The sequence below is a fragment of the Boleophthalmus pectinirostris genome, unplaced genomic scaffold (assembly GCF_026225935.1).
Source record: "Boleophthalmus pectinirostris isolate CB_2022bp ecotype Guang Dong unplaced genomic scaffold, ASM2622593v1 HiC_scaffold_6, whole genome shotgun sequence".
In the NCBI taxonomy this organism is placed as follows: Eukaryota; Metazoa; Chordata; class Actinopteri; order Gobiiformes; family Gobiidae; genus Boleophthalmus; species Boleophthalmus pectinirostris.
The window spans coordinates 23338754-23366663 of record NW_026571447.1 but is presented as its reverse complement, the minus strand read 5'-3'; the positions used below and the strand labels follow the sequence as shown (position 1 = coordinate 23366663).

General features: G+C 40.0%; 1 protein-coding gene and 1 long non-coding RNA gene across 5 annotated transcripts in view; both read left to right on the top strand.

Annotated features, from left to right (window-relative positions):
- The first annotated feature begins 12540 nt into the window (after nucleotides 1-12540).
- sox4b (SRY-box transcription factor 4b) lies at nucleotides 12541-16469 on the top strand. Its single transcript, XM_020937312.2, has one exon. The coding sequence runs from the start codon at nucleotides 13007-13009 to the stop codon at nucleotides 14192-14194; it is 1188 nt and encodes a 395-aa protein (XP_020792971.1). The 5' UTR covers nucleotides 12541-13006; the 3' UTR covers nucleotides 14195-16469.
- A 4199-nt stretch (nucleotides 16470-20668) lies between these two features.
- LOC129411722 (uncharacterized) overlaps nucleotides 20669-27910 on the top strand; it is an 87262-nt gene continuing 80020 nt past the window's right edge. For 2 of the 4 annotated variants that reach the window (XR_008633426.1, XR_008633425.1), the window contains exons 1-2: nucleotides 20888-21731; nucleotides 22172-22537. This is a non-coding gene — a long non-coding RNA (uncharacterized LOC129411722). Of the gene's footprint in view, nucleotides 20804-20887; nucleotides 21732-22171; nucleotides 22538-27910 lie in introns of those variants that run through there. The other 2 variants (XR_008633428.1, XR_008633427.1) reach the window with 2 other exon arrangements.

The window sequence follows — 27910 nt, the reverse complement described above, 5'->3', positions numbered from 1 at the left end:
ATGGATGGACATCAAAGTGGAACAGAGCATTTTGAGCTTTGGGGATGTAAACAGACTAAGAATAAAGTGTTACTCACATATGTGTGAATGAAACAAAACGCAACTTCAGGTCTGTTTTTGAGAAAGTAAAAACATTCTAACATGACTTAAGTCAGTTTTGTGTAATATAGAACCTTTAACATTGCATATTGAAGTTTACTTTTTTATGTCACATCAACGTTACATTATTATTACGTCATAGTAAGTTTGATTTCATGAATATGGTAACAAGCTAGACATGATAATCTATATGGCAATGTGAAAGTGAATTAAAGATTTCACAGTTGTGTATGTTTCTTCTCATAATAATCCGCATCAAACACTAGCGCTATAACATGTCATCCCTATTGCATGTATTCAAATATAAAAGCACCATATATTCCACCTTGTGCCCTATGAAGTCTGAAAATACATCAACCTCGGCCTGAGCCTATTTATGTGTCTGCCTCTAACACACACACACTCACAATTCAGCTCCACTTTCTCCCTCTCTCTTTGCCAGGTGTGAAGTTGGAGATGGCAGTCAGTAATTGGTGAGAAAGCACTTTGTCACTTTCCCGGATGGATGTTTCTAATAACGAGCGGGATGGCAAAGCAAACCATATCAATCCTTGTTATAACAATCCTCAAGGCAAAAAGTGAACATGACAAACCAAAATGGCCTCCTTGTGTCAGTGAAAATGAGCCATAGAAAAGCGATTACAACATCCACGCGTTCTTAGCGATTATTAACCCAAAATAACGCTGTCAATTAAATCTAGCTGGGGAGACACATTTATTTTACCTAAGACATAATCTAGATAAATTCTTTCCATGATGCAAACCAACATGGAGGGATTAGACTGTACCTCTGCCTCTAATATGAAGCATGTTAGGATCTTGGTTGGAGGTGCATCTTTGTAACAATAACAGCCATTAAAAATGTATAAGAGTGTTATTGGCTTACTCGCACCCTGCTAGTAGCTGGATATAGATTGTTGCTTATTTATGCTGCACTTGGAGACACAGCACAGCTCTATTGCTCCATTGAGGCTTTTATTTGTCTTTATTTGTGCAGATCAGGCATAACTTTATGTCCACCTGCAGATTATTGATAGTAGTAATGTTTTGTGAGAATACCACTGACTTAATATGAAGTCCCATATGGATGCACCGATCCACTGTGAGTTGTGACATGGACTTTTATAGCAACAAAAGCTGTATTTGGATGAGACCCATGTGGCTTTACCTCTTTTTTTTAATCAAATTTAAAATTAATATGACCATTGGAAAACCCACAAACAGCTGAGCTTTGTCATTATGTACTCCTTAAATACCACCATATTGTGCACCGAGTGACACAATTCAAATACTTTTTTATACAGAACAGTGCAAACCTGGAACACCACAATATCTTAAAGCTCCTACACACACAAAAATGACTCTTGTGAGCTTTTAGCCACATTATAATGCTATATAATGTTGTCACCTACAGTGTGTTAAACAGATGAATGAAACAAAAGACAACTCTAGGTAGGGCTGAACGATTTTAAGAAAAAAATGATTTGCGATTTTTCTGGCAGATATTTCGATTTTGATTTTATCCATGATTTTTTTTCACATCAAGTTTCAGTGCAAACATCACAGAAACTTACATCATACCAGAGTCCTGCACAAACGATTTGATGCTGGACCATAAAGCCCAATTTAGGCAGATCAATAAGGGCTGTGATTGGTCCTGTCTACCACCGCTCTACATATATTTCCTGTACTCCGCTTTCCTTTCTTTCAGTATACATTGAGTAATAATGTGTTTAATGCAGCTTTGTGCACATTTGTTTACGTTTTACAGAAACAAAACTTATAACCACATGGCTAATTTGCATAATCTATAAGCGCTAAAAAAAAACAGCTTGCTCCTTGTGTCCTAATGCGGTTCAGCTTCTGTTGGACTAAAGGACACGACTCAGTGGAATATGAGTGTTCTTTCTGTGACAGATGGATGCCCTGATGATGCTGAGTCTGTTCTGTGCTTCTATTGCATTGGAGATGGATCATGTTAAACTTTACATGAACGCCAGTTTTAAAACCTAGCCTCCTCGCATTGTGGAGGGGAATTACTTGGCAGCGGATAGACCAGACGCAGATCCATAAATCAAAAACAACGGCAAAAAGGCGACAGCGCCGGTGTGCTTTGAGTCGACACAGAACTAAACTTCGCCCTTCAATTGGGCTTTAGGGTCAGTGCAAAAAAACTGAAGCTATGAAATCATGTTGTTTGAGATTGCCTTCAGTCCTAACTCCAGGTATGATTTTGATAAGAGGACAACATTAGAACATGGATCAGAAAATAACGTAATATGGGACCTGTAAAACCTATTTTACTACAGACCCAAAATATCTCAAAATAAATTATAAATCTGTCATTTTCACATTCCATGTCCATGTTTATATTGTTTTGGCTTATGTGTCTGTATCAGCACTCTTCCTGTGCCCATCCAAACTGTAAAATGGTCCATTTTACGTTACCTTGTCAGCTGGGAACACTGATCTTCCACTGTTTTAAATGCAGACTGTCACAACACATTCTGTCTAAGCATTTCAAATAAAACAACCTTTGTGCACTTTTGTCAGGACAGACATTCAAATTCCACCATTGTGACAACCTGTGCAATAACAGCATTTTTTACTCCATAAATCTCCAAACATCTCCTAGCTTTGCATTGTCCTGCTTTTGTCTTCCCTGTCTGACCCTGACCCTAATACCAACTGACTTCACCATCAAGTCACTGGAGACTCAACTTTCTGCTCCAAACTCGGTGGGTTTTTCATGTGTGTGTCATCCAGGAACACACAAACACTGCCCCTTCACCTGCCTGCACCCTGGGGACCCCCTGTGTTTGTCAGTGTGCAGTTGACTCGTGCTGGCCGGAGGTTAGAGGGGCTGTGGAGGGGATATGCCAAGGCAATCACACGTGTTTGAAGCAGATAGCATAGAGAGGACATCATGCAGTCCCCAACTTGAACCCTGATCATTTGAACTATACCATGTCTAACCCTATGAGCTAAATCCTAAATCCTTTCTAAAGATTAACTACATCAGTTCAATCAATTCAACAGTGAGTTACGGATCAGTGTTGTTTTTATACAAATCTCTAAACTGGATCAAAAACTGTTGTCTCCTTTTGGTTTAGTCGCCCTACTAGACCTAACCTTTTTATCTAGTATAAACTAAACTTTCAACATGGTTTTCATGAAGGTTGCCAAATAAAACCAGTAAAATCCATGTGTAAAAGATAGCTTTTAGTTGTGTTGCCCTATCTTGCAATGGGAATGTGAATACAGTATAAGCTCAATATAAAAGTACTAAAATTCTACACACTACTTCTACGACTACACATATAGGCGTACCTTGAATGTCAAATAAAATACAAATTCTGTAAATCCTTTCTGTATGCATTATAATTCTTGTAGTTGAGTTTTATTATTTGATCTCATTATAAATTTTAAATTTTATAATGTCATATTTTAGTTTTCAGTCTAGACAATTTTGAATCATCCACACCAAAAACAACACGCTTCATCTTTCCTGAAAATTATAACATTATCGTTTCAAAAAACTATTGTATGAATTGTCTGTATAGGTGTTGTTGACAGCCGTGCACAAAAAGATAGATAGTTCTATAAGGAGCAAAGGAAATCTTGGGGCCGTCAGTTGTTCACCTGGTGGTAATGGGGTTGCTGGCACATGCACACTCATGCGTGCACACACTTCCCAGGAGCAGAGGTGGCAGGTGACAAGGTGACACCTTGACTCTGATAGTTGGTTCCTGTCAGAGCTGGTCACCATTGAGTGGACACATACACAGACGCATAGAAGCTGCAGTTTAAAAGCCAGCGCACAAATGTAGCCGCCACGGATATAAATATATTCAAGAATATGCACAAAGTGATATGAGGTCCCTTGAATGGCACATTTGGGTATTCTGTGTGCTCGTATTCGTACCTGCCTATTGCCTGACAGAGCACACAGAGTCACACCTCCACACTGAGGCTGTATGCCAAATGTCAAGTGCTTTAATATGCATGTGCCTCGTCAAGTGTGTAGCGTGGTTAAGTCTCACAATGACAGCCTGCGTATTCTTCCTTTTGTCAGCAGCCCCAGCCTTTCACACCCCACTAAACTCTGTTCATTATGTCCATCGGTCACTGTTTCGCTGTGAAATTAAAAGAAAAGAAAAATCCATAGTCATACATATGTTCCATTTAATGAGAGAACAGTCTGGGAAACATGAAAAAGGGCATTAGAGGTACTTTTGTGCTATATAGCTATCTTTGTTAAAATAGAGGCTTTCAGACTTACATGCATTTACAGCACTAAAAATATGTTCTTGGCTCAAGATTTGTTCTGTTGGAATCGGAGTTCAATAGTTCAATACTAGCGTCATCATTTTCGCTCTTAACTCTACCTGGCCTGATTGACTCTACCATTACTGGGATTATGAAGTGCATACTACAAGCATATTACTAGCATGAAAGATTTATACATGGTGATATTTTTGATGTAGGACACTTAAAGGTGCACTATGTAATAGGGATGCAACAATAACTGAAATATTGTGATATCGTATCATCAAAGTTCTCACAATAATATCGTGGAACACCAAAATATATCGAATTACCAGTCTCTTTGCTGAAATGAAGAGTTATGGTGCAGCGACAGCTAAAAAAGACAGAGGGAACTACATTGATCATGATCCTTTTCTCCATTTCAGTGTAGACTACAAGAAGAAATAGCAGTTCTAAGCCCTTTTAAGCCTTAGTTCTTTGGATTAAGTCTTGTCAAGGCATTTTAAGAGGAAAAAGTAGCATTGTAACAGTTTTTTTTAGCTGCCACAAAATATATATAAAATAAATATCGTGCCATGAGATGTATATTGTGAAAATATTGTACTGAGATATTTGGATATTGTTACATCTCTAATCGTGAGCCTCCCCACCATATCGTGAGCTTTCCCACGATATCACAATAAATATCGTACCGTGAGGTTCATACCATGATGATATCGTATCGTGAGACTTGGATATCGTTACACCCCTACTATGTAACTTTTCTGGTAGAGGGTTCGCCGTATTACTCAGCCAAATCTATCTTCTTGGATGGACGGAGTTGATGCCGGCAGGTTAAGTTACACGTTAGATCATCTATATCAGTTTGCTCATATTACATTTAATTATTATTCATGAGAAAATGTCAACCTAGAAATGCAAACCTTTGTTTTTTACAGTCTTGTTTTTATGGACTCCAGGGTTTTGGTGCTTCAGACTTAAGCTGACCTGACTTTCTTAAAATATACTGCGGTTTTATCAGTGAGATCTTTTACTTGTTGCCAAAACACAAGGCAGCCTCTTTATTTACACTGATGATACTCAGTGTAATACGCGCTAACCCACTAAACGTGTGAGTTGTTTGCTTGCTCTATTTAACCACCTCGCTAGTTCTGGCAGTACCCATGTTTGCCTTTTCCCTTATGCAGAAACAACCTTGAAACGCAACAGATGTTCAAACTCACCTCGCTGAACTTCGCAAATCAAAGTTAGCTCACTAATAATGAGCTCTTTTCAGTTGGAGGGAGAGACTTGGAGATACACAATACCAATCATTAACAGCTAAAGCTTGAGTTTCTACTTTGCAGCTGCCTGTGGTGGATAAGATAAGACTGCAGAGAGTGTGCGTGTACATGTGTGTTTATGCTTGCATCTTTGTCAGTATCTGTGCCTGAAAACACCTGTTCAAACAGCGCTTTAGAAATACAACTGAATAAATACATTTGACGTATACTGTAACCAACCATCTGTCTGTTATGGGGCTGTAAAGGAGTGTGTGATGTGAACATTGACTTTGATGACAGTAAAAATATAATCGTTGATGGAGTTTATAGTGCAGGCAGGTTTTGATCCTATCGAGGTTTGCTGTGGGATTAAAAGACCAAAAGGAACAATGTGATTTATTGCTGTAGTTTTGAAAGGAGCCCAACACTGTTTTTTGAATGCATAGGTGGCAAAATAGTGCGATGTTTTCCAGTTCTGTTTTTGTGCAAGAGTAGAGCATAAAATTCAGGACCCTGGGTACTGCTGCTGTTGTTTACTATATCACAGGTTTTGTGAAGGCCCCTCCTTGCTCTAGCCCTGTGTAAACGCATACCCTTCACCCCCCTGTCCGACGGCCCCTCCTGTCTGAATGGATTTTCACACACCCGCACAGTAAAATAATCCTCTACTTACTCCTGGCCAAGATCCTGGCTCACGATCTGGACGCTGGTCTCTGGGCACCGCTCTATACGTGCCCACTGCTCCTGACATGTGTTCATGCGACTCGGAAGGACGGCCAAACGTTGCAAACAGATAACGATTTGCTCTTATCTTATGTCATACTCAGTCAAATAAATCCATGTTCATTTTAGGGAAGTTCAAATTTCCTGTTCCTTTCCTTTTACTGCTAACTTTAGATGATAATAATTATTCTTTTTACATAAACTCTATATATATATAGTATAATATAATATAATATATTATATAATTACATTTTAGTTTTACTTTGGTATTTCAAGAGGTATAACTTGAAATAGCATATGATCTTGGAAATCTCTCAAAGGCCATGTTAGCATGTTGTCAAAGGGCTGCTAGAATGCTGTGCTAAACTGGTCAGGTGAAGGTGTGTGGATTTTAAAACAGATGAATTCATTACAAAAGGCTTTTGTTTTGAAGAAGGAAATGCACAGAAAAAGCACTGAAACTGCACCCATCTCCATCTTCAGCTGTGATTTTGCAAAAATTTACAAAATTGTAACATAATGTAAGTATAAAAATCTATATCCCACATACTTGGCACTATAATGAATATTTTTTCATTTTGTTTGTCTGTCGTGGATGACACATGATTGTCTCTGACCTGATTACTAAAGTACAGCCAATCCATTTCCCTGTTTGTTGTCCTTTAAGTGCATGTATAAATGTATGGTCATATCCTCCTGATCCGTCTTCAGTTATGATTAGATTTAATGCAGGAACCTCATGCTGTTCCAGATCAGCCATGTTGACCTTTGCAGACTCGTCGCACTAAGACTGGTCATTGGACAAACTCAAGTGAGGTGTTTACATACACTGGTATCAATCCATTTATTTTGTCTCTTGCTAAACTTGCTTAGCATTGATTTTGAATTAAATGCTCCAGTAAATAATGGCTGTGACTGATTTGTACATACTTGTAGATATGCGGCTAATTCTGTATTTGTATTCAGGGCAGCTTTCTGTTTTTATAAATTAGACTTTCAATAAAGGCTACTCCAGGAAATACATCTCTCCAAAGGTTATCTGTTCGAGGGCTTACACTGTGTGGTGCAAGGCATGTAGTGGCATGCACAATACAATATTTTTTATCAGCTGATCATATCCTTGTAAACATACCAGTAGATTCCTCTGAAAAAGGCTATGCTTTCCAATGATATTGCTGTTGTTGTTGCGGAGATAGCCATACAGGAATAGAAAATGCAGACTTTCCTGGAAAACGTAAACAACCCATAGCTCTTTTGTATTGATTATAATGTAAAAGTTCACTACGACTGTTCTTGTTTCCTTATTCCATATAGACCGCGTATATGTAAGGAATACATTTGAAATAGATTTGGTTGCTTTTTGAGTTTGCCCAGCAACCACAGAGCGTACTGCTGATGTGTCCCCAAGCAAGACACCCACACCCAATACCTTTTAATTGCATCCCTCAGGGCAGAATATAATTTATATATTTTGAGATCCTCTAATAGCTTCACTGACAGTTTACTACTAACTTTACTACAGAGCATCAGGTATGTTATGGATAGACTCTAAAACCTCCTCCATCTTGATTATGGAAGAAAGTTGTAATTCTCCATATGTCAGAAACACCAGTCAATAGTCCCAGCCTCTTCTCTCATTGCGTCTCAGAAGTCCCTGAGGCCTGTAAACTGCCTGGGCTCTATTCTCACTGCACTGACATCAGGTTTCCAAGACCACCATCTGTCTCTATATTATTTGAAATCTCTCATACACTTTCGGATACAATTATACAATAATATACTAATACAACTCATTGACTTTAGTAAGATTTTATAATAACTACACTTATATAACCTTAATAAAGCATGAGCAACTACTTAATTCATAATAAACAGCTAATAGTTTATTAAAAATGACTCAAAGTTAACAATTTCTAAACCCTAACCCCATAAAAGTGCACTGCGTTACATTTCTAGGGTTCACTACCTGCTTGTCTTGAGAGTGACAAACGCTATGCTACATTACAGTTCAGATCTGTGGAGAACTGCCCCTATTTACAGAGGGAATTATTGTGTTTTTGAGCAGTGGAAACACCAGTAATAAATAAATTCTAGATGGAAATGTTTAATGTGATACTGTAGAACATTCTAGGCAAAGCGATAACATCTTTATGGAGACAAGTAGGTAGCAGACCTTCCACCAAAAACTAGTTACCGGTATAAGTATGAATCATTTTAATAAACTATTTGATGTTCATTATAAAGTAAGTCTTTTTTCACGGTTTTTTATGGCAAATCATGTTGTAATTATTATAAAGTGACACACAGATCATCCCATGAGTTTTAGTTACACTTTTATATTTCTCTGTGACAAATAGTGAAAATACAGGTTCATCAATATTTCACATGGGAAGATTTTAAGTTTTCATGAAAGCCTGAGTACTGTGAGTGGGTGGCTGACCATATGGTGTCAGTTTTGTGAATAGCAGATGACCTCAGATCAGATTTATCACAGGAGAAGATGGACGGGCTGCTGGGGTGATTTGGCAACGCTCTTCATCCAACATTCATGCCAATAAAACGGACCAGGCTAAACTGAGCAGCAGAGATAAAGACAGGGTTACGACAAGGAGCTTTGGATTTCAATAAAAACAAAAGGGAATAAAATATTGGAGCAGTTTTGGAACAGGAAAATCTAGTTATGTCCAGATGAAACTTTAGAAAAATAATCCTTTGGTAACTGACACTGTATTTAGGGTAACAGCATGTTCCAGTAGATTTACTAACACAGAGCTGCTAATGACACTGAAAATTAAGCATTTAGACCTAAATAATCTCATATTTTTCACTACTAACTTGAGCATACATGTTTGCTTTTACATTCAGGGAACACTGAATAATAACCATAGGCTGTACATTCACACCACTTATGTTGTTACATAACATAATCTTCTTGTAAGTTGAAATGTCTTTGCAAATTAATTTTGATGAGTGCTTTTTGGCGTCATGTAACTTTCTGGAGGCGGATTCTGTGGACATAGAAAGTTTAAACCTCTTCTCCACGGAAATGTTTAATACCATATTTTGGAATATCATAGCAAGGATACATGTTTCTATTTATTCTTGGTTTTAACTTTGGTGAAATTAATTTGAATTGTTTGTGTTTGTGTTTTTGACATTACAGACTATTTAAATAGAAACATAGATGCTACAAAGAACTACATAACTACAGAAAGTGACCATAATCATTGAAATTGAAATATGATGATGAGTATGCTCTTATAATATTTTGTATATTTTGCTAAATTATAATCAACATTCAACAACAAAGCAGCTGTTCATAAACACACTAATCCAACCAATATCAGAATAACAAAAGACAAGTTTGGATTATCTGGGAGGGGGCCGGGCCTGAGAAGAAGCCTACTTATTAAATCCAAAGTACCAGGGGCAGGGGGAGGGGCGAGAGAGTACAGACAAAGAGAAGAGAGTGGAGAGAGAGTGGCCCAAAAGAACACCTGTTGAGATTAAGGCTGGCACGCGACCCACTCGGACTCGCGTGGCAGCTGCGCCTCACTCCAACAAAAAGCAGAGAGAGCAAAGTTTGAATGCACTACTTATCGTGCAGGTCATGTGTGCACGGCATCCCAGCGCGCACACAGGGGGAGAGAGACACACACACAGGCACAAGAGAGAGGGAGGGAGACACACACAGGGACAGACAAAAGTGTGGGCAGCCAAGAAAGACTCGCATTCAAGTGAACTATGAGCCCCAAGTGGGTGAAAGGTCCTGTTTATTATCTGCATGTAAAATAGGAGCCGGCACAATGGAGGACATTTGCTTATTACACACAAGCTAATAATGAGTAGTCCAACTGATCAACTTTTCAGCTGTCCCTCCAGGTGCACTGCCTATATAGCAGCTTTTATAACAAGTCGCCAAACCTGTACTTGAGTTAAACTAATAGTACTTCAGTGGACGTTTTGGTCTGTTAAAAAGTAAAAGATGCAAGTGAATGTAGTTTTAAAAGTTCTTCAGGAGCTACGCACAATTCAAACACTGCAACTGGACTTTTATTGACGATCTCTTTGGTTTATATATCTATTCTTAAAATAAATTGATATATTTTTCTCATACTTGTAATAAATGTGTATACTCAGAACAAATGCTGTCAGTTGTTCCTATCCTTTCAACCTTGCTAATGATTTTATGATCAGTGAATTATTAAAGTTACATCCATCTTCCTGAACAATAAAAACATAAGAACACACCATCATGCCAGACAGGGATGTGCTATAACTTTTTCTGTGCCTCCTTATTAAAAATCATTGAGTTTATGATTTCATATTTTTATTTCCATTGCAGGTTCTGCTCCATGAACACACAAATTGGAGCCCAATTACCCAATGCTTTACTTGGATGCGCTGAAGATATGAGCCCATATTGAATATAATTGTAGCCAGTGAATTGCATCCGGTAAGGTGAGTAGCATGCCTCCATACTAATTTCCCTGCGGTGATCCTAGTCACCTCTGGCTCTCTCCTCATATGCTCAGATCTGCATTATCGCTCTATCTCTCTGTGAGTTGACGATTACTCCGTGGTACAAGGACTGGCTAAATGGTTTATGATCATGTGACTAGTCTGGCCTTCACAGTGACCACACGCTCAAGACATTACACATCATTCTCTTGCTCTATTAGCAGCTAAACTATATGGATTCATTGCTATGAATGCTAGTGGCTCATATCTTAAAAAGATCTGTCCTTTGTCACCTGTCTGTGGCACAATGCAGGCTGATTACACCGACAGGTGAAAGAAAGAGAGAAGGTAAAAGGTTTTGTATCCCTCCCCATTGCACTGAGACATTATGTAATTCACCTCTGGTAACTGCTCTGTAAGCTTGGTCTCTGATCCCTTTTACCCTCAGCCCCAAATCCTGTCCGGCTCTGCGACGCCATCTAGCGGCGTCTCTCAACATGAGCCTCTTGCTCAGTCGGCTGCTACCTCGTGTACCACAATTCTGGTTTCTTATATCCCACCCCATTGATAAGCGTACTGATGTACTAATATTAATATTTTCAATTAAATTACAAATATGATAGCCTTTTTTGAAGGCTACTAAACTAATTAAACATGCGCATATGAATCATATGAAATAGTCACGTATATGATTGATGAATTTTAAAATATATTTGACCAGTGTAGTGAAACCTTTATGACATTTATTTCTAAAAATCTGGATTCACCTGTGCGTAAAAGTGACCACGTGCGCAACAACGCGCTGTGGCATGTGTTTATTTGTCTGTCACCTGAGCTCCTTGTTTAAGTCAGTGCGCGCCCGGCAGTTTGTCACTTAAACGCGCACATGTTTGCGCGCACACACACACCACTGCTGCCTCCACGCTCTCCCCACTGTCTCCGCGCAAGGTTTAGCGTGCTAGAGATCTGGATTGTGCGTTATTTGACAAAAGACCGCCCTGCCCCGCCTGATTGAGAGAGAGGGAAAGAGGGAGGGAGAGAGGTTATACAGTTGGCTTCCAATCTTCACACCAGACTAACGATAACGCTGCGTACGGGAGACGTTTCATTGGTGAGGGCGCAGCGAGGGAGGCACAGTGGAAACACTTTCTGTTCAGACACAGTGAGGGTGACAGCCTACAAAGCAACCACCTGTGGACTGAAATGAATTGAAGTTAATTTTAAAAGTAGGGAAAAGTAGAAATATTACATAAAAACCGACTAAACCTGTAATTAGTTCAAAACGTGTATATTGTTTCTATAACAACTACGTTATAACTGTGTAATAATTGATTTGGTAAACTCCCTAAACCGACTTACCCTAATTTCTAGTTTTGATACTACTATACAAGTTTAACCCTAGTAGAACAGAGTGTACGAAGTGAAGTTTCCATATGGTAACTTCCCATATGGATCTATGCTAATGGCACACACATGCTCGTGGTAAGAGAGAGCAGAGAAGGGGTCCATAACATAAGCCATGTCTGTTGAAAAAAATTCAAGTTTCTTGTTGTATTCTGGAATGAGGTCAGACACGAGACTCCTCATTGCACGCGCTGATTATTATTAGATTCTCTGAGCCAATGGGAGCCAAGAGGGGCGTGTATTTGGCGTAGAAGCAGCGTAGCGACAGCGCCCCATTGGTGGATTTTTATCGCTGTTGTATCTGGGAAGGGATAAATTGAAGCAAGGGGCCGGTATTGGAAGGTTGCTTGAAACTCGACTGCAGCTTTTGCAAATGGAAAGGCGGACAGTGTGACTCGCTCCAGACTGCCTTTTCCCTACTCAGCATGCATGGCTTTTGTTTGTAGGAGAGGGAACAGGGCTGATACCTTACACACTGTTGGAGCCCTGCAAAGACTTGTGCTCACTCACTCCACGGCTCAATAGATTCAGAACAAGACAGACTACGGCAGAGACTGGAGAGAGCCGTACGGCACATACTAACCCTGGAAATTAAACTTTTTTAACAACATATCCGGGCCTTTTGGGGCTACACTGGACCGCACTTCTCAGGACTCAACTGTTTTACACTGTTTTTACGCAGCGCAAACTGTGAAGAGTGGCTGAAAAGAGCTGAGTTTGCTTTAAAGTGAAGAGGGGGAGAGAAAGAGCCTGTACTGCTCTCCCTCTGCGCGCTTTAACCGGACAGCATGGTGCAGAAAATGAGCCACACGGAGAGCACCGCTGAGGCGCTCTCCTTCTTCGGCGGGGACTCCAGCTCCGACTCCGGCGCATGCATGGACCTGGACGCGGCTGCGTCGCCTCTCTCCCCCGGCTCCACGGCGTCATCCACCGCGGGGGACAAGCTGGGGGAGAATCCGGCGTGGTGTAAGACCCCGAGTGGCCACATCAAGCGACCCATGAACGCATTTATGGTGTGGTCCCAAATCGAGAGGAGAAAGATCATGGAGCAATCCCCGGACATGCACAACGCGGAGATCTCCAAGAGGCTGGGCAAGCGGTGGAAACTGCTCCGAGACAGCGATAAGATCCCGTTCATCAGAGAAGCAGAGCGGCTCAGGCTCAAGCACATGGCGGACTATCCCGACTACAAGTACCGGCCCAGGAAGAAAGTCAAGTCAAGCGCGTCTAAACCTGGCGACAAGGCGGAGAAAGTCAACGGTAGCTCTAACAACACCAGCACAAATAATAAAACATCTTCATCCAGGAAGAGTGGCTCCAAGTCACCAAAGCCACACAAATCAGTTTTCAACACCAAAGCGTTTGAATCAGACCATCACAACTCTCTCTACAAGTCCAAGCCTTTTTCATCTAAGCATAGCCAGGACTCCAAGAAGCCCAAGCGGGTCTACGTGTTCGCCAACCCCGCTTCCTCTGTAGTGGTGCCGGCCAGCCCCACGCTCAGCAGCTCGGCGGAAAGCAGCGACCCGCTCAGCCTGTACGAGGACGCGGCGGGCTGCAGGGAAGAGGACGCGCACTCCCCGAGCTCCAGCACCAGCAGCAACAGCAGCAGCAGCAGCAGTACCGGGGTAGGAGGGCTGTACGGCGGCCACACTTACACCAGCAGTCGCCGCTCCTCGTCCCCCACTCCCTCCGCCTCGCACTCGTCCCACTCCTCATCCTCGTCATCTTCCTCGGAGGATGAGGAGTTTGAGGATGACTTACTAGACATCAACCCGAGCCCCAGCTTTGACGGGATGTCCCTGAGCAGCGGCTTCGGCTCCTCAGTTCTGGACAGAGACTTGGATTTGAACTTTGAGTCCGGCTCCGGAGGGTCCCACTTCGAGTTCCCCGACTACTGCACACCTGAAGTCAGTGAGATGATCTCCGGGGATTGGCTCGAGTCCACTATTTCCAACCTTGTGTTCACGTACTGAGCGCGTAAAAGTGACCCATGTTAACTTAATCTAAAAAAGTGGGCGTTATAGTTTGTGTTGCGCACCAGACTAGCAAAAAGCCCAACTGCAAGCCTCTTTCCCTCGCCCTGAAAGTCGCTGGAAAACAAACTTTGTGTTTTTTTGTGGACTCGGGCACAAAACTAGCAGAGACGAAGAAAAGAGGGAGAGAGGAGACTGTAGCGGCAGATGTGCGCGCACTGAAACGCTACTCAGCCCCGACTGTTTTGAACTTAAACTGTGATTTATTTGCACGATAGCTCCACGGTCCGCCGTTCACTTTACGTAGAAAAAGGGACATTTCACGAGTTTGAACGCTCCAAGTGAACTTCACTGACAAGGTACAATAGGACTGCTGTGTCGTGCGACAGTTTTATTGTTGTGTGTCACAAAGAGGGATTTCTTTTTTTGATAAACCGAGGTGGGTTGTCGTTTTTTAGTTTTCAAGTATTTTCAAACGCAAAAAACACGTTAAAAGCATGATCGCCTACTTTGTTCCTATCTTGTGCTGAGATTTTCTGTGAGAACACTTTAGTCTTGATAGTATTTAAAATGGATAGGTGGCGCTCGCTTCGGTTCTTCTCTTTAAAGACAAAATATGGACATTGAAATAATCACCAGCTGTTGTAATGTTTCAAACTTCTTCAGGATTCAACTTCAAATCTGTGCTGAACTTTATATACACTTTCTCTACGATTCAGGACCAAATTGTTTATTGTTTATTTCAGATGATAGCTATAGAGAAATCCTCACTGTTATTTTGGTTCATTCTCTGAGCTTTGTTTTTTTGTACATGTGTCAGATGCCATTTTATACTGGATATTGTATTTATATACTGGGCCAAGCATTTTTGACTTGATCATTTTTTATTTCTTGTACTAGTCCTGTTGTTTTTGTCAGTATGTCTTTCACATTTCCTTCTCAGGCGAAGGGCTAGAGTTTTACGAACACACAACTTTTTAAGTTCTTTTTTATAACTAAATGTACACACTTTTGGACACTTAAAGAGAAGAAACAGTTTGTTTATTTTCTCAGTGTATTTTTGTACAAATCTATATGGAAAAGGGGAAGTCAACAATCGGTGTGTGTAGCCTAATACAGTTGTATTGGATTTCCTAATTTTTAGACATGGGCTGGCTGGTTTCTATGCTGCCTTCAAGTGCTCATGCTTATCTTGTACCTTTGAGACTTGTACTGTTTTAACTTATTAATCCATGGCACCAAACTACTATTACAGGGAAACTAATCTTCTACCAGCAGTTAGGACCGACACCCTTTTGATGGCTGACCCCTGGACTCGTGACATATTAAATATAGATCCCTTCTAGATATGAACGATAGCACTTGAACGCAGCACCAGTCTTTCTATCAGCCTCCCTCCTACGTTTACAGTGCCAAGTCTGCAGACTTCTTAAAGGCACAGGCACACACGCTGCCTGTGCACCACGTGGTTTTCCAACAGCATAACTCTCTCCAACAAACCACTCCTTTGTTTTGTTGCGTTTCCTTTCTGATAATCCTGCCTATGACAACAACATGAGGAGATTGTAGCTTTAAATTGGACTTGTTTGTCACTGTTTGTCATGAATTGATGTCAGATCTACAGGATGGAACAGGTTACATAATAACAAGCAACAAAAGTGAGAACAGCAAGCATATTGAAATTTCTGACTTGAGTTCATCTACTTGTACTGCGTTTCTCATTGTATTTGAATATATAATCTTTTCTACTTGTCGGCTAACTAGCTAATAATTGTTTTAGTATCTTTATGGCATGGTGAATAGCATTTGTATTTCAGATTCAGGTTATTAGCTGTTGTGTTTTTAAGAAAAAAATGAAAAACGAAAAATGATGAAACGTGAACTCGATCTTTGTATATTTGACTGTATCATAAAGCAAAAAGATTGTGTGTTTATGTACGTTGTTGCTATCAAGGACAGGCACTGTCTTGAACTGCTATCTTTTACACTCTTACACTTATGAGGTGGTCAGTTCAGGACTCATTTTTATATATATCAAAGCATTTTAAATATATTAACTTTATTTTTCATTCATCCTGTGCAATATGCTGTGTAGATTTCGTTCATTTATTGTCTAATCATGCCATATACAAAGGAACCATCCTTCGTAGGGGCTCAAAGGGAGGGGAGACTCATGCCAGCTAAATTGTGTCCATTCACTGCCTGTCAGATTGTTGATATAAACTTGTGTACAGAACTTTTTTCAAAGAAGGAAATAAATCAGCTGGAACTGAAACTTTATTATTTCTTTGGTGATTTTTGACCTCGTGACTTCAATTCAGTGACCCAACACTTGCACTCTTCAAAATAGAATAATTTAAACTCAAAATGTGTGACATATACAGTTTATGCTTTAGCTTTACCTTAATATTAGAGCTCCAAACTGTCTTTATGGGGATAGCAATTATGCAAAACGTGTGTTAAAGTGTTAAGTTTCACACATGCATTATGCATAAACTATATCATTTTGTCACTGCATGCTAAACCACTGTCAGTGAAAGTAAAGAAAATATGCAAATCCTCCAAGTGAGAGGCTCACTGTACAAACCGACATGCTATGATAGTGCTGCACTTTTACATTCACTTTTACAGGGCTAATACATATAAGGAAAATACTATAATGTCATTGTTATAATCAAATCTCATTCAATTTCCGGGCTATAGGATCAAAACACTCTCCACGTGGAATCATGCATTACAACACACAAGTATACTTCTGTTTTTACAGTAGAGACACTTGCCCTATTACTGCTTTTGAATTCTTTTACATATGCACTAATAAAGAATCCATGTCAGACCAGCAATGAGATGATGAATATGAACAGTTATGTCACCATCTACTCACTAACACTACTACTTCATTACTAATGTACTACCCTTGTAAGCAATTTTCATGCTTAGTGTTTCATACTGACTGTATTCTGCAGATGCAAGCTCGACATATCCACTTGTGCGCTTAAAATCATGGTCTAATGTAATAGTAACAGGTTAACAAAATCACACTGCACTTCATGAAGGTAAAGGTCTATAGGTAGTCCTTATGTTTCATGTTAAATAGCACGCAATGGTGAGGTACACTGCTGTCTGCTGTTCAGACAGTCATGGTTCCCTTCCCCCTCTCCAGACAGTCCCTCATTGTGGGGGATGGGCCTGGTCTCGCAGCAGCAGTCAGCCAAGGGCCCTCCAGCATCGCTGACTATAGCTATATGCGTGTCTATCTACCTCCAATCTCCACGTCTACATGCAGGAAGTAGTGGGCAATCTATGCATGAAATTAAACAATATCACCACAACAGGCCAGGGTCAATACTTGATGCTTGACATGTACTTCAAGCTTTGTAGACAAATCGCACAATGAAACACAATAATCAATGACACAAGCTTGATTTACACTCAAGTGAAGTGCAGTTGTTCTGTTATATGTAAGCCACTGTTTATAAGATTATAGCTGCAGAGTGTTTTATTACAGACATTGCAATTTGGACTAATGCTTTTAGTAAATGGAATACTTCATTTACTTCATCAAACTATTATATAATTACTCATCACTGTTGACCTTGACTGGGATTTGTCCATAGCCTTTGCATCTTCACTATTTAAAAGTGTCCTAAACCTGTGGTAGTTTGTATGCAAAAACACAGCCGCGGGAGACAACCCACTCATTAAAAGTGTCTATATAATGATCATTTACTGGCAACTGCATGCATGTGTAGGAAGATGCATTGCTGTCTGTAGCTATAGGAAATAAAGTGAATGTGCAGTGGAGCATTAAAACATAACTGATTTTATGAGGCTGCTATAATTAAGCCCTTGCAGCTCCGCAGCGATATGCAGATTTGTGCTTTTTATCTGCACTTAATTGGCTGTGCATAATAACCTGGTGTTCCACCTGCCAAACATATATACAGTTTTGTCACACAACAGCTCTGCAACTGTCTTCAGTGGTGCATTTCCTATCATGGCAGCAGATCTATGCGTTTTGAACCTGGCCTCTGTGTGCTTTTGCTATAGGCTTTTTAAGGGTGCTGTCTCATGTCTGGCATATGCAGTATAGACCAGAGCAGGCTGGAGCAGAGCTGATGGACGGCTGGAGTCAGTGGCCCATACAAACCCAGCAGGAGTGAGGAGGGGAGGGGTGGGGGGGTCACAGTGGTGGGATAAGAGCTCTATGGCAGCCTGCTGTCTGCATCTGTAGCTCGTCCCTGGGGAGATGGATGGTGCACAATTGGTGGGATGAATCCACAGTGTCACTATTTTAAGGTTTTGCAGTGGGATCCTGGAACACTGGCATGCACGCACACCTTGTTATTTGTGTGTTAACAACTACTTTGCAACGTGTTTATAATTATAAGCAAAATATGTTGGAAAATGTAATTGTTAATAAGCCATTATGTTGAAGAGTTAATTTGCAAAAACATACATACATGCAAGCAATATAAAAGCATTTTCTGAAAGCGAAAGTGTAGTTGAGTGGATTTCATCAAGATGAAATGGTTTGTTTGGTGAAACACTGTTATGCAAAGATTTAAGATGCTCTTATGTTGTTTTAATGGCACTTACCTGTTTTTGCAAATACACACTGCATTTCCGTATTGCCTTGTAGGATAATATATCGTCTGCATTTGACCCATCCTTAGTGTCTCATACTACAAGAGGATAAGGCTTTTATGCATTTTCTATGGGAGAAACTGGAGTGCACTCACCTGGATGCGGGAACAACATGCAAACCTCTACCCAGTACCTGGAAAACGAACCCTGTACTGTTTGACTGTGAGGTGAGAGAATGAACCACCACATTGTCCACAGTGTAGTCTTACATAAAAGATGGCTGCATTGCAAACCCTTCTCTTTATTTTTACCCAAATCTAGTTGGGGTTGTCTTGAATAGAAAGGTCTTAGCAATTCACTGGTCATAAAACAAACAAAGAGCTGTAAAAATAAAAATGGCAAGTGGCCAAAGTTCAGCCCAAATTCTTTCTTTTCAGCTCTTCCCTTCCATGGCCACAACTCCAAATCACCTATCTCCACACTGGCACTGAGTTCAATTTTGATTTTCCTTTGATTTTCTACACCATCCTCCTTATCCAAATAATTCCTGTTCATTATTAAAGCTGGATATTGGCACAAACATTAGCTTTTCCAGTTTCCATAATTTACCTAACAATACTTGACACCCACTGGAAATTATTTTTATTCCACACCTACAATCTTCTAGAAGAGCATGTAATATAGCGTATCCAACTTTTATTGAATGCTTAAAGTTTCCAAAGGCGTCTGAGGATTGCAGCTCATTAAATAAACATTTGGTAAAAGAAATATTTGTTTGCAGTTGTCTGTACTTTTGTTATTTTGAAGAGTGGAAAAGAAAGAATTTTTGAGTCTTTTTAATTTTCAAATACAAGCTTCTACACATCTCTGCAAATGTGGGATTGGTGGGTTAAATTCCAACTTAGACACTTAGTGATTTCTTCCTGAGTTCTCTAAAGCTTCCTTTCATTGTCTCTCAACATGCACACGTTAAAATGATTGGTGACTCTAAATGGCCTCTAGTCAATGGATGTGAACAGCCTTTGTCTCTGTCATTACTGCCATGCAATCACCATTGTCCAGGGTGTATCCCGCCATACAAGGCCATAGAAAGCCTCAAGCCACCAACCCCTAACAAAAGGCGATACAAATGAACATACATTTAAGTTAATATGTTTTACAGAAGTACACAATCAAAGCTCAAGGAAATTAAACAAAAATGCAGCCATTGTAATAAAATGATTACCCAGCAGTTGGGTGAATACAACAGGCAAGCCTGCACTTAATTTGAGAAGCTAACCTCTTAAGTCAAGTCTATCATACACTATACAGCAATGTATATGAGTACTCATTAATTCAATTATATTGCCATCACATAAGTGAGACTCGAGTGCTATAATTACTCTCATTGTGTGCAAATTGAACCTCTAGTCTCCTGCTCGCTGTCATATTTGTATTTACTGTGCGTTAAAACAAAGCGGGTTCTGCCTTTGTTCAGTGCTGCAGCCAGACACAATGGAAACAGCAGCCATGCATGAGCCAAAGTTCAGCCTATAGATTTACATATGAATTATGAATTATTAATAACATGAACAAAATCCATGTAATATAATATTACAGTTTTATATTATATATACATATATTTTTTTTGACATGGCAACGATATGCTTCTGGATTAAATAATTAGGCCTAACAGAGGGGATATTGCAATCAAGAAGCCATGTACTTGAAAGTACTAATACCATCAAAAGAATTCTCAAAAGTTCACATTTGTATGGATGCAGCACCTTACAGCTTACTTGAGCATGCTTATGTACATATATGCAGATCTCCTGTGCTGTAAAGTGCAGAGTTGTAAGACTTTGGGAGGGCGGGACTCCATGGAGAGCGAAACGAACAAGGCGCGGCCAAACACAGCCCCATCCATCTATCACACGTGTAGACAAAGGGGGACTCCACAACACAAAGCTAGATGTGCCCTCTCAAACTTTTTCTGCCCCTCCGTCACGCGCCACCGACGGGCACGACGGGATACAGCCTCAGGTGAGTACTCTCCGGGCTGCCACACTTTTTTATGCTCGCGCGGTCGCACTCATTTGCAAGTTAAAAGTTTCGAGCCTGCCGCTGTACTTGGTGCGTCAGCGCGCAAACTTGAGCACAAAGCAGGGAAAGGAGCGGTCCCCCTCTTTCCTTTGTCTGATGCAGGGCGCTTTGAGGAAGACAAGTTGACGGGGATGCTCTTTACATCTCCAAACCGCGCCATAACGCACGACTTCTTGTTCTATGGGATTATATGTCTTTGTTTGCTTTATCGGCCGTCACATGGAGTTGGTGCTGCTTTTGTCCCTGGTGATGTTGCGACGCGCTGGCTGCCTGTCAGGAGAAGTTGGCGGAGAAAAATGCTCCTCTTACGCACGCTGCTTAAAGACAAAGTGTTTGTAAGAAGTTTGGCATAACTTTTGAATTTGTTTGATTTAACGGTGTAGTTATAATTGAGTTGTGTTTTAGTCACGCGAAGTTGCTAATTCACTGTGGGAATTCAGAACAATGCAATCAGGTGTAAAGTATCATAAACACAACACTGGCGTGGAGGCAAAGTTGTTGTGCAGAAAAATATAGTATAAATGCAAAGTAAACGAATTTATCTTGAGGTTAGCTGTATTTCCACTTTGAAAAGTGTAAAAATAAGTTGTTTGCCGCTAATTAGAAGCGGAGCAACAGGTATAAGTCTCAGCTCCTCTTTGTTACAGTACAGCCTCTTTGTTCTCAGCCCATAGTCCATACAAAGAAACTCCGCACAAAGCAATGTAATTCTGTCATAAAAACAATTGTTGTGTCGCCCAGGACACCACAATGTGCTATTTTGTCTATAATCTTTATTCTATAAGCCCAAATAGTAAAAAGACAGTATTATACATCAATTTCAAACTTTTAAGCACATGGGACTCAGAGCATCTCTGGATAAAAGGATGTAAGTTTGATCCTACTTTTGTAGTAAGATTTTTATTTTATTTTTTATTTACAATGAAAAGTTTTTACTATTTTGCTGGTAACATTTTGAATAATACAAAAAACAAAGAAAAAGTTTTTTTGTATGAAGGTGTGGCAAAACAACTTGTTTGAATATGCTGCATTCCATTGTACAGTAAGTTGCCCAACTATTTAGCACTCGGGACAGAAAGCGCTATCTGAAGTAGCTATTTATTTGTATTATTACTATATATTAAAAAATATATATATATAAAAAGCCTGGAATTTCATCTGAAAGTATCTTAAAGAAAAAGTTTTAGCTGTCCCTTTTAATCCCTTACAGCAAAAACACAAATTTGCTGTTTCATGGGTGGTTTTACCACAGTTATTTTATAATAACTAGTTTTTGACTTTTTTGCTTTTTCCACTTTCTGTCCTTAGGTGGGATTTTAACACCAGATTAACCGACTCACCAAATTTCCCCAGGAAAGGTTAAAGGAATAAAAAAAAAAAACCCTCCACAAAATCTCCACAAATCTTGCAGCAAATGTAGCCACCTATCAAGCACTTTAAGAAGAAGCTCTGCGGATTAAGACACAGTGGCCTGGTTTCGTTTTTGGAGAAGGTGAAGACTCATCTCTGAAGGATTTAAAGTTGAGCAGCAGAACAGAAGTAGCGTGCAGGATGAGTTTAAGGCACACTTGGAAATCTCCAACTCTTGGAGCCACTTTGCGGATTATAAAGATCTTGAGGCACTTACAACTTCGCTGGATAAAGGCAGGATATCCTTCGTTCCTCTACCATACGGTATGTAGATGTCACATGACATAAAATCTACTTCAACACCATTATATATACACTTATATTAAAAACTCCATTCAACTCAAACTTAAATGCTTAACTTAATTCTTTTCACCTCTTCACATGGAATGCCAAACTTTGTTACACATGAATATGATTCATACGATTAACTGGGTTACAATAATTTAGAATTTAACATTTTGACCCAATTTGACTCTTATTTCTTTTGAGTTTTTTACATTATTGAAATGTATTTATGTTGGAGTTAAACATTATTATACACATGAAAAATGTAAGGAACATTTAAAATGGATGTACAAGTTTCTTTTGTACATAAATTTCAGATTCCATTTAATATTGACTGGCATTACAATATGAAGGGCACTATACTTTTATGTGTACTTATAAATAGTTTTTAGAAATCCTTGAACTTCCAGCTTTATTTGCCTCTACAAGTTGTTTTATATTGACTGTGGAAAATTGGCACTCATTCACTTTATTATACCTGTATTCATCACTTTTTACCAGACTGATAAAACCATTTGAGTCCCCACTAAATATAATTCCAATCTGTTCCTTGACTCTTTCAGTGCAAAGCTCCTAGTAGAGAGCTGCAGCCTGTAGTTGAGTGGGTGTGCTCTGTAATCATTGGGGTGGGCTGACTGTCCCCCCTCTGCAGGCTCCACAGTGCACCGTAAGCACAAACACTTACCTGACAAAATCCTGCCTCCCCGGGTTGCTTCAGTTTGCATCATTCTCTGCTGCAGGACATAGTCAGATTTACTACTTAGTGCCACCGCAAGAGTGCTGTCTATAAATAAGAGAAGACATGCTAATATTCAGAGGATTTTTGCATGGGCATTTCAGTTTTGAGACCAGTATGTTATATCAGGATCCATGTCACATTTGTCTCTGCAAAGCTGGGATGTGATAATTTCCATCTTTGTGCAATTGAGTTACAGGTAGCTTGCAAGTTTGGAAGAGCTTGCTGAAATGCACGTACAGGTGATATGTAGTATGTAGGCCTCAAGAAGAAATGTGAATAGGTAAAAGTCACTATCTAGAATGAGAAAAAAGCCTCATTAATAATTTAGGAACTGTGTTAGATGTAAGTGCTGTTATTTTAAAATTATAATTGTAAGTTTAATTTAAGCAGCAAGATGGTCTATTTCAGATTTCAGTACTTTTGCAGGAGTACAAGGTGACCGTGCCAAGGAGGCAATATCGCCATGAGAATGCCCAGTCTCATCTGATCTTGTAGGCTAAACAGGGTTGGTCCTGGGTAGTACTGGATCGGAGACCACTGGGAATAACAGGTGCTGTTGTGGGCAGTAGTGCAGCAGTGGCTCAGCTGGAGCACTTTTCTGCTTGCTCAAGTGCATGCTGTTGTTGTGCCCCTAGGCAAGACACTTCACCCACCTTATCTCCAGTGTCCATGTACACAGGTGTATGAATGCAAGTGTGTTTGTGAGAGCGAATGTGGCAGGACAATGGATAAGAATGAGCCTATAGCTACAATCTAGTGTGTTTACAGCATGTACGTATATCATGTACTAGTACCTTCATTAACATGCACTGTCCTCATCAACTAAATCAAATCATTCATGCTATTAGTTATAGAAAATGTAATAGTTATACTTGTGTTCACTCTTCAGATAAGAACAACAAAATCATTCTTTCGTAACTTATACTGCAAAAAAAATGCAACTGTCTGCACTATAGGAACAAGGATTTTAGTATTTTATCAAGTATTTCCTTTGCTCTTTGCTCCTTGTGCTGACCTTTAATAGACTTGATCTCCAATGTATTAATAATGTAACTGAAGTATATTTATATTGCCTTTTCATTATTAATTCACTGCACTGCATTGATGTTATGAAAGGAGTGTGAGTGAGCTCTTCTCACTCACTGTTTACAGCCTCTAATCAATGATGTCATTGACAGCCAATAAGATGCCACAGTGGGAGTGTCCATTTCTGAAGCCCCGCCCCCTGAGTGCCTGGTGTGTGGGAGCGCACATGGTTCTTGCCGCATCACATTTTCAGCACGCTTACGCTGCTGCCTGTGCCTGCGCTGCTGCTGCACAGAGGAACAGGTGAACACAAATGTGAGGCTGCGCTTTTTCCTCTAATAGTTGTTCAGTGTATTTGTAATAATACGGCTTAAAGACAAACAAGCAAGAAGTAAACACAGATGACATTTTCTGTTTACTTACACGATTACACTCAGTCCATTAAGCGTGAGATTTAAAGAGGAATGTGTGGAAGCGATACCAGCAGGGCAATGACACTCTTAAAGCTTATCTATGTACTCCCTTTGTAAATCACACCGGCACAACATATTTTACTATGTGTACGCACTGAAATAAAGCAGATGAACTAAAGCTTCACACCACACGAGCTGTTTTAGAGACAGAAGTGGTGTTTACGTGGCGTCTGGTGGCGTTATGAAACAAGTCCGGGTCGCAGCCTGGAAATGACAGGATCAGTGTAGAATGTGGGTCAGGGAGGAGAGGGACACGCAGGTTCCACACATGTAGGTCACTGCTGAATATGGCGGCTGCTGAGGCTGCGGCTAGGGCTGCTGGTGAGTCATGCACTTACAGGAAGAGGGAGCAGGGAGCAGGAGAGGAGGGGCGTGTCCCAGCACCACAGGGAGCCACGGATCTATGGTGCAGTGTGCTTGAGTGCTAGGGGGGTATTGATGGAGGCTACATTTTGACTACAATTTATAAAGCAAAAAGCGGAAATGCAGTGGTCCTCAAATGAATTCATATGTTTGTGCATGTTCTTTATTTCTTTACTTGTGGCAAAATAAGCAGCAGTAGTGGCAATGATATGGTACAAACAGTATTATAGTTCTGGTTTAACAATATAATAGTAGCAATAATGTAGTATCAGGAATATCTTTAGTAGTAGTAGTAGTAGTAGTATTCTCTGTTTAATTTTAACATAACCATTTGTTGTGTAGTAGAGTTTTAGACGTCCCCCTATATTTGCAAAGTCAAAAATAAATAATACCAAAAATAAATCAGTATTTTATGTCAACAAATCAAATGTATGTTATAAAGTATTGCACTAATGTTGGTGATAAAACACATTTTACATATTGTACTGTACTGTCTGTTGTTCAGCTGTGCAGTTTATGAAGCTATAGACTTATTATAGACGGAATCCTAATCTTTACCATAACTAATCACTTTGGCAGTTGCTACATTGAGCTCTTGATATGCAGTATGATTTCTACACTAATACTCCACTGTGTATAGATGAATGACATTTCTTATCTGTAATTCTCTCCCTGCTGCAGTTTTCATAACAGATGCCATTTAGTCAAGGCAGCATGAGGACATAGATGTTTTTATATTGACATCCCAATGGGGGCTTTAATCCACTGATTCACAAGGGTTTCTGATCTCAGCAGTAAGGCATTCTCCAGTCAGCAATCAAAGTCCCCGTGTCCTCTACAGCTGCCGTTCATATTAAAAAGTCAGAGAATTTGTCTTATGAGCATATGCACAACTCAATCATTAATCGCTCATCTGTTTTGGCCATTTCTCCAGAGTAAAGATCCTTTTTCTGCTACAAAGCACGGCTGGATACCATGAGACTCTATTGACATTTGTAATGAGGCTGCACTGCAAAGATGCTAGCATACGCTAAGCAAATCTCAGTAAATAGGCCTATTCACTGGAGGAAAGGGCAACCAGTAATGTATTAATAATCAAGATGGTTCTGGAAAGTGGTTCGTCAGTCCACCTTATGTAAATCTGGGAGCTGGTTACAAAACATTACCAAGTTAAAGGTGCCATAATATTCCACATTATGGCATTACACTTTTGTATCCAGCATTTATTCTATTGCAGCCATTTTTAAAGCTTAAGAAATAAATGAAAATGTGCACAAGCCTTTCCACAGAACTTACCTGTAGCTTGGCCTAGTGGTCTCACCTGCTTGTTCCCATGGGAATAGGAGCGTTTCAGGCAGAGCAGCAACATCTCCATGGACACAAGCAGACACTATACCAGAAAAGTTATTTAGTGTATCTTTAATTACAAAAACGAATGACTGCATGTGAAATCATAGACTGTATGTTGACTGTAAATGAACATAGCTAATGCACTAGCCAATGTGTTCAAAATAGGAAGTGAGGATGGATGTGCTTCCAGCTCCATCGACTCTTATTCACTTTCTACTAAAAACCCCGCCTCTCTCTGTAACTGCTGCTGTCAGACTCATCTGTTTGTTTTAACCCACTCTACATGATTCTGGTGTTTTTATTTGACTAAGTTGTCTGTAAATCGAGATATGAGCGTTAATAACAGACAAATCAAGTTTCCTCTTTTCCACTAGCATTAGCAGCAGGTTTGATTGACAGCGTTGCTAAGCGCTCGCTCCCTGTTAAACTTTTAACAGCTCCAGATTTGCCCCTTTGACTGCAGGCCTCAGTGAGCTTCATTTGACTGAAGCCAAACGCTATGGGTGGCATCACACTTATTTAGTCCACTTCTTTGCAAAGTCTATGTGTGAAAAGCAAATGGAATTCTCAAATCTATTCTGCAATACAAATTAAGGCAGCTCTAACATCTTTATTACGTGCAATTTCTTGTCAAATGTATTTTAGTGATAACTATCATGGGACTATCATTTTTCATTCATCTGTTTTGTCCAATCCTCTGGTTACCAAGATGCATGGATACAGTGGTTCCATTGAAAGGCCTGTCATGTCCTTGAGCTTGTGTGATTGGACCAGAATACCACATTAAGCCTGGAATAACCAGTGACTAGTACAAGTCTAATTCACTCAGACGTCCCGTGCACTGCCTCAGGAAAGCTATCAGGTTTAGTTTTAGTACTCATTCCATGCAGCCCCTGGGCATTGCACTTCACGGCCCCTCCTAGAAACCACTTTAGTACATTAATGTTTTCCTTGGCTGTATTTTCTGGTTCATGAAACAACAAAATGACGGAAATACCAGCGATCAAGGGCTAAGGTATTCAGTATTTATAGTATTACCAAGAAATAAAAAACATATCAGGTGACTGGGAGAGGTGGGATATTTTTCCATGTCATGAATGATATATTGCGCTATTTTGAATTCATTGACAGCAACAAGTCTCATAAGGTGCAAGTAGAACTATATGTCCAGAAACGGCTTGTTCCAATGTGAACGTTTTCTGACTTGATCTATCGTCATGCTGAATGCCCTCTGGGAATACAAGATCACTGAAGCAATACTTTCAATTCTGAAAGGTTCTGAAATGGACCCGATGATTTGTAACTGTTTTAGGTGAACGATTTATTTTTGTTGCAGCAGGCTATTCTCTGGTTATACTGTTCAAAATATCCTTACTTAGTTCTACCACTTGTCCAATTGCC

Bases quoted from the DNA above. Each gene is read 5' to 3' on its own strand.
- sox4b (XM_020937312.2), top strand. From the start codon at position 13,007: ATGGTGCAGAAAATGAGCCACACGGAGAGCACCGCTGAGGCGCTCTCC.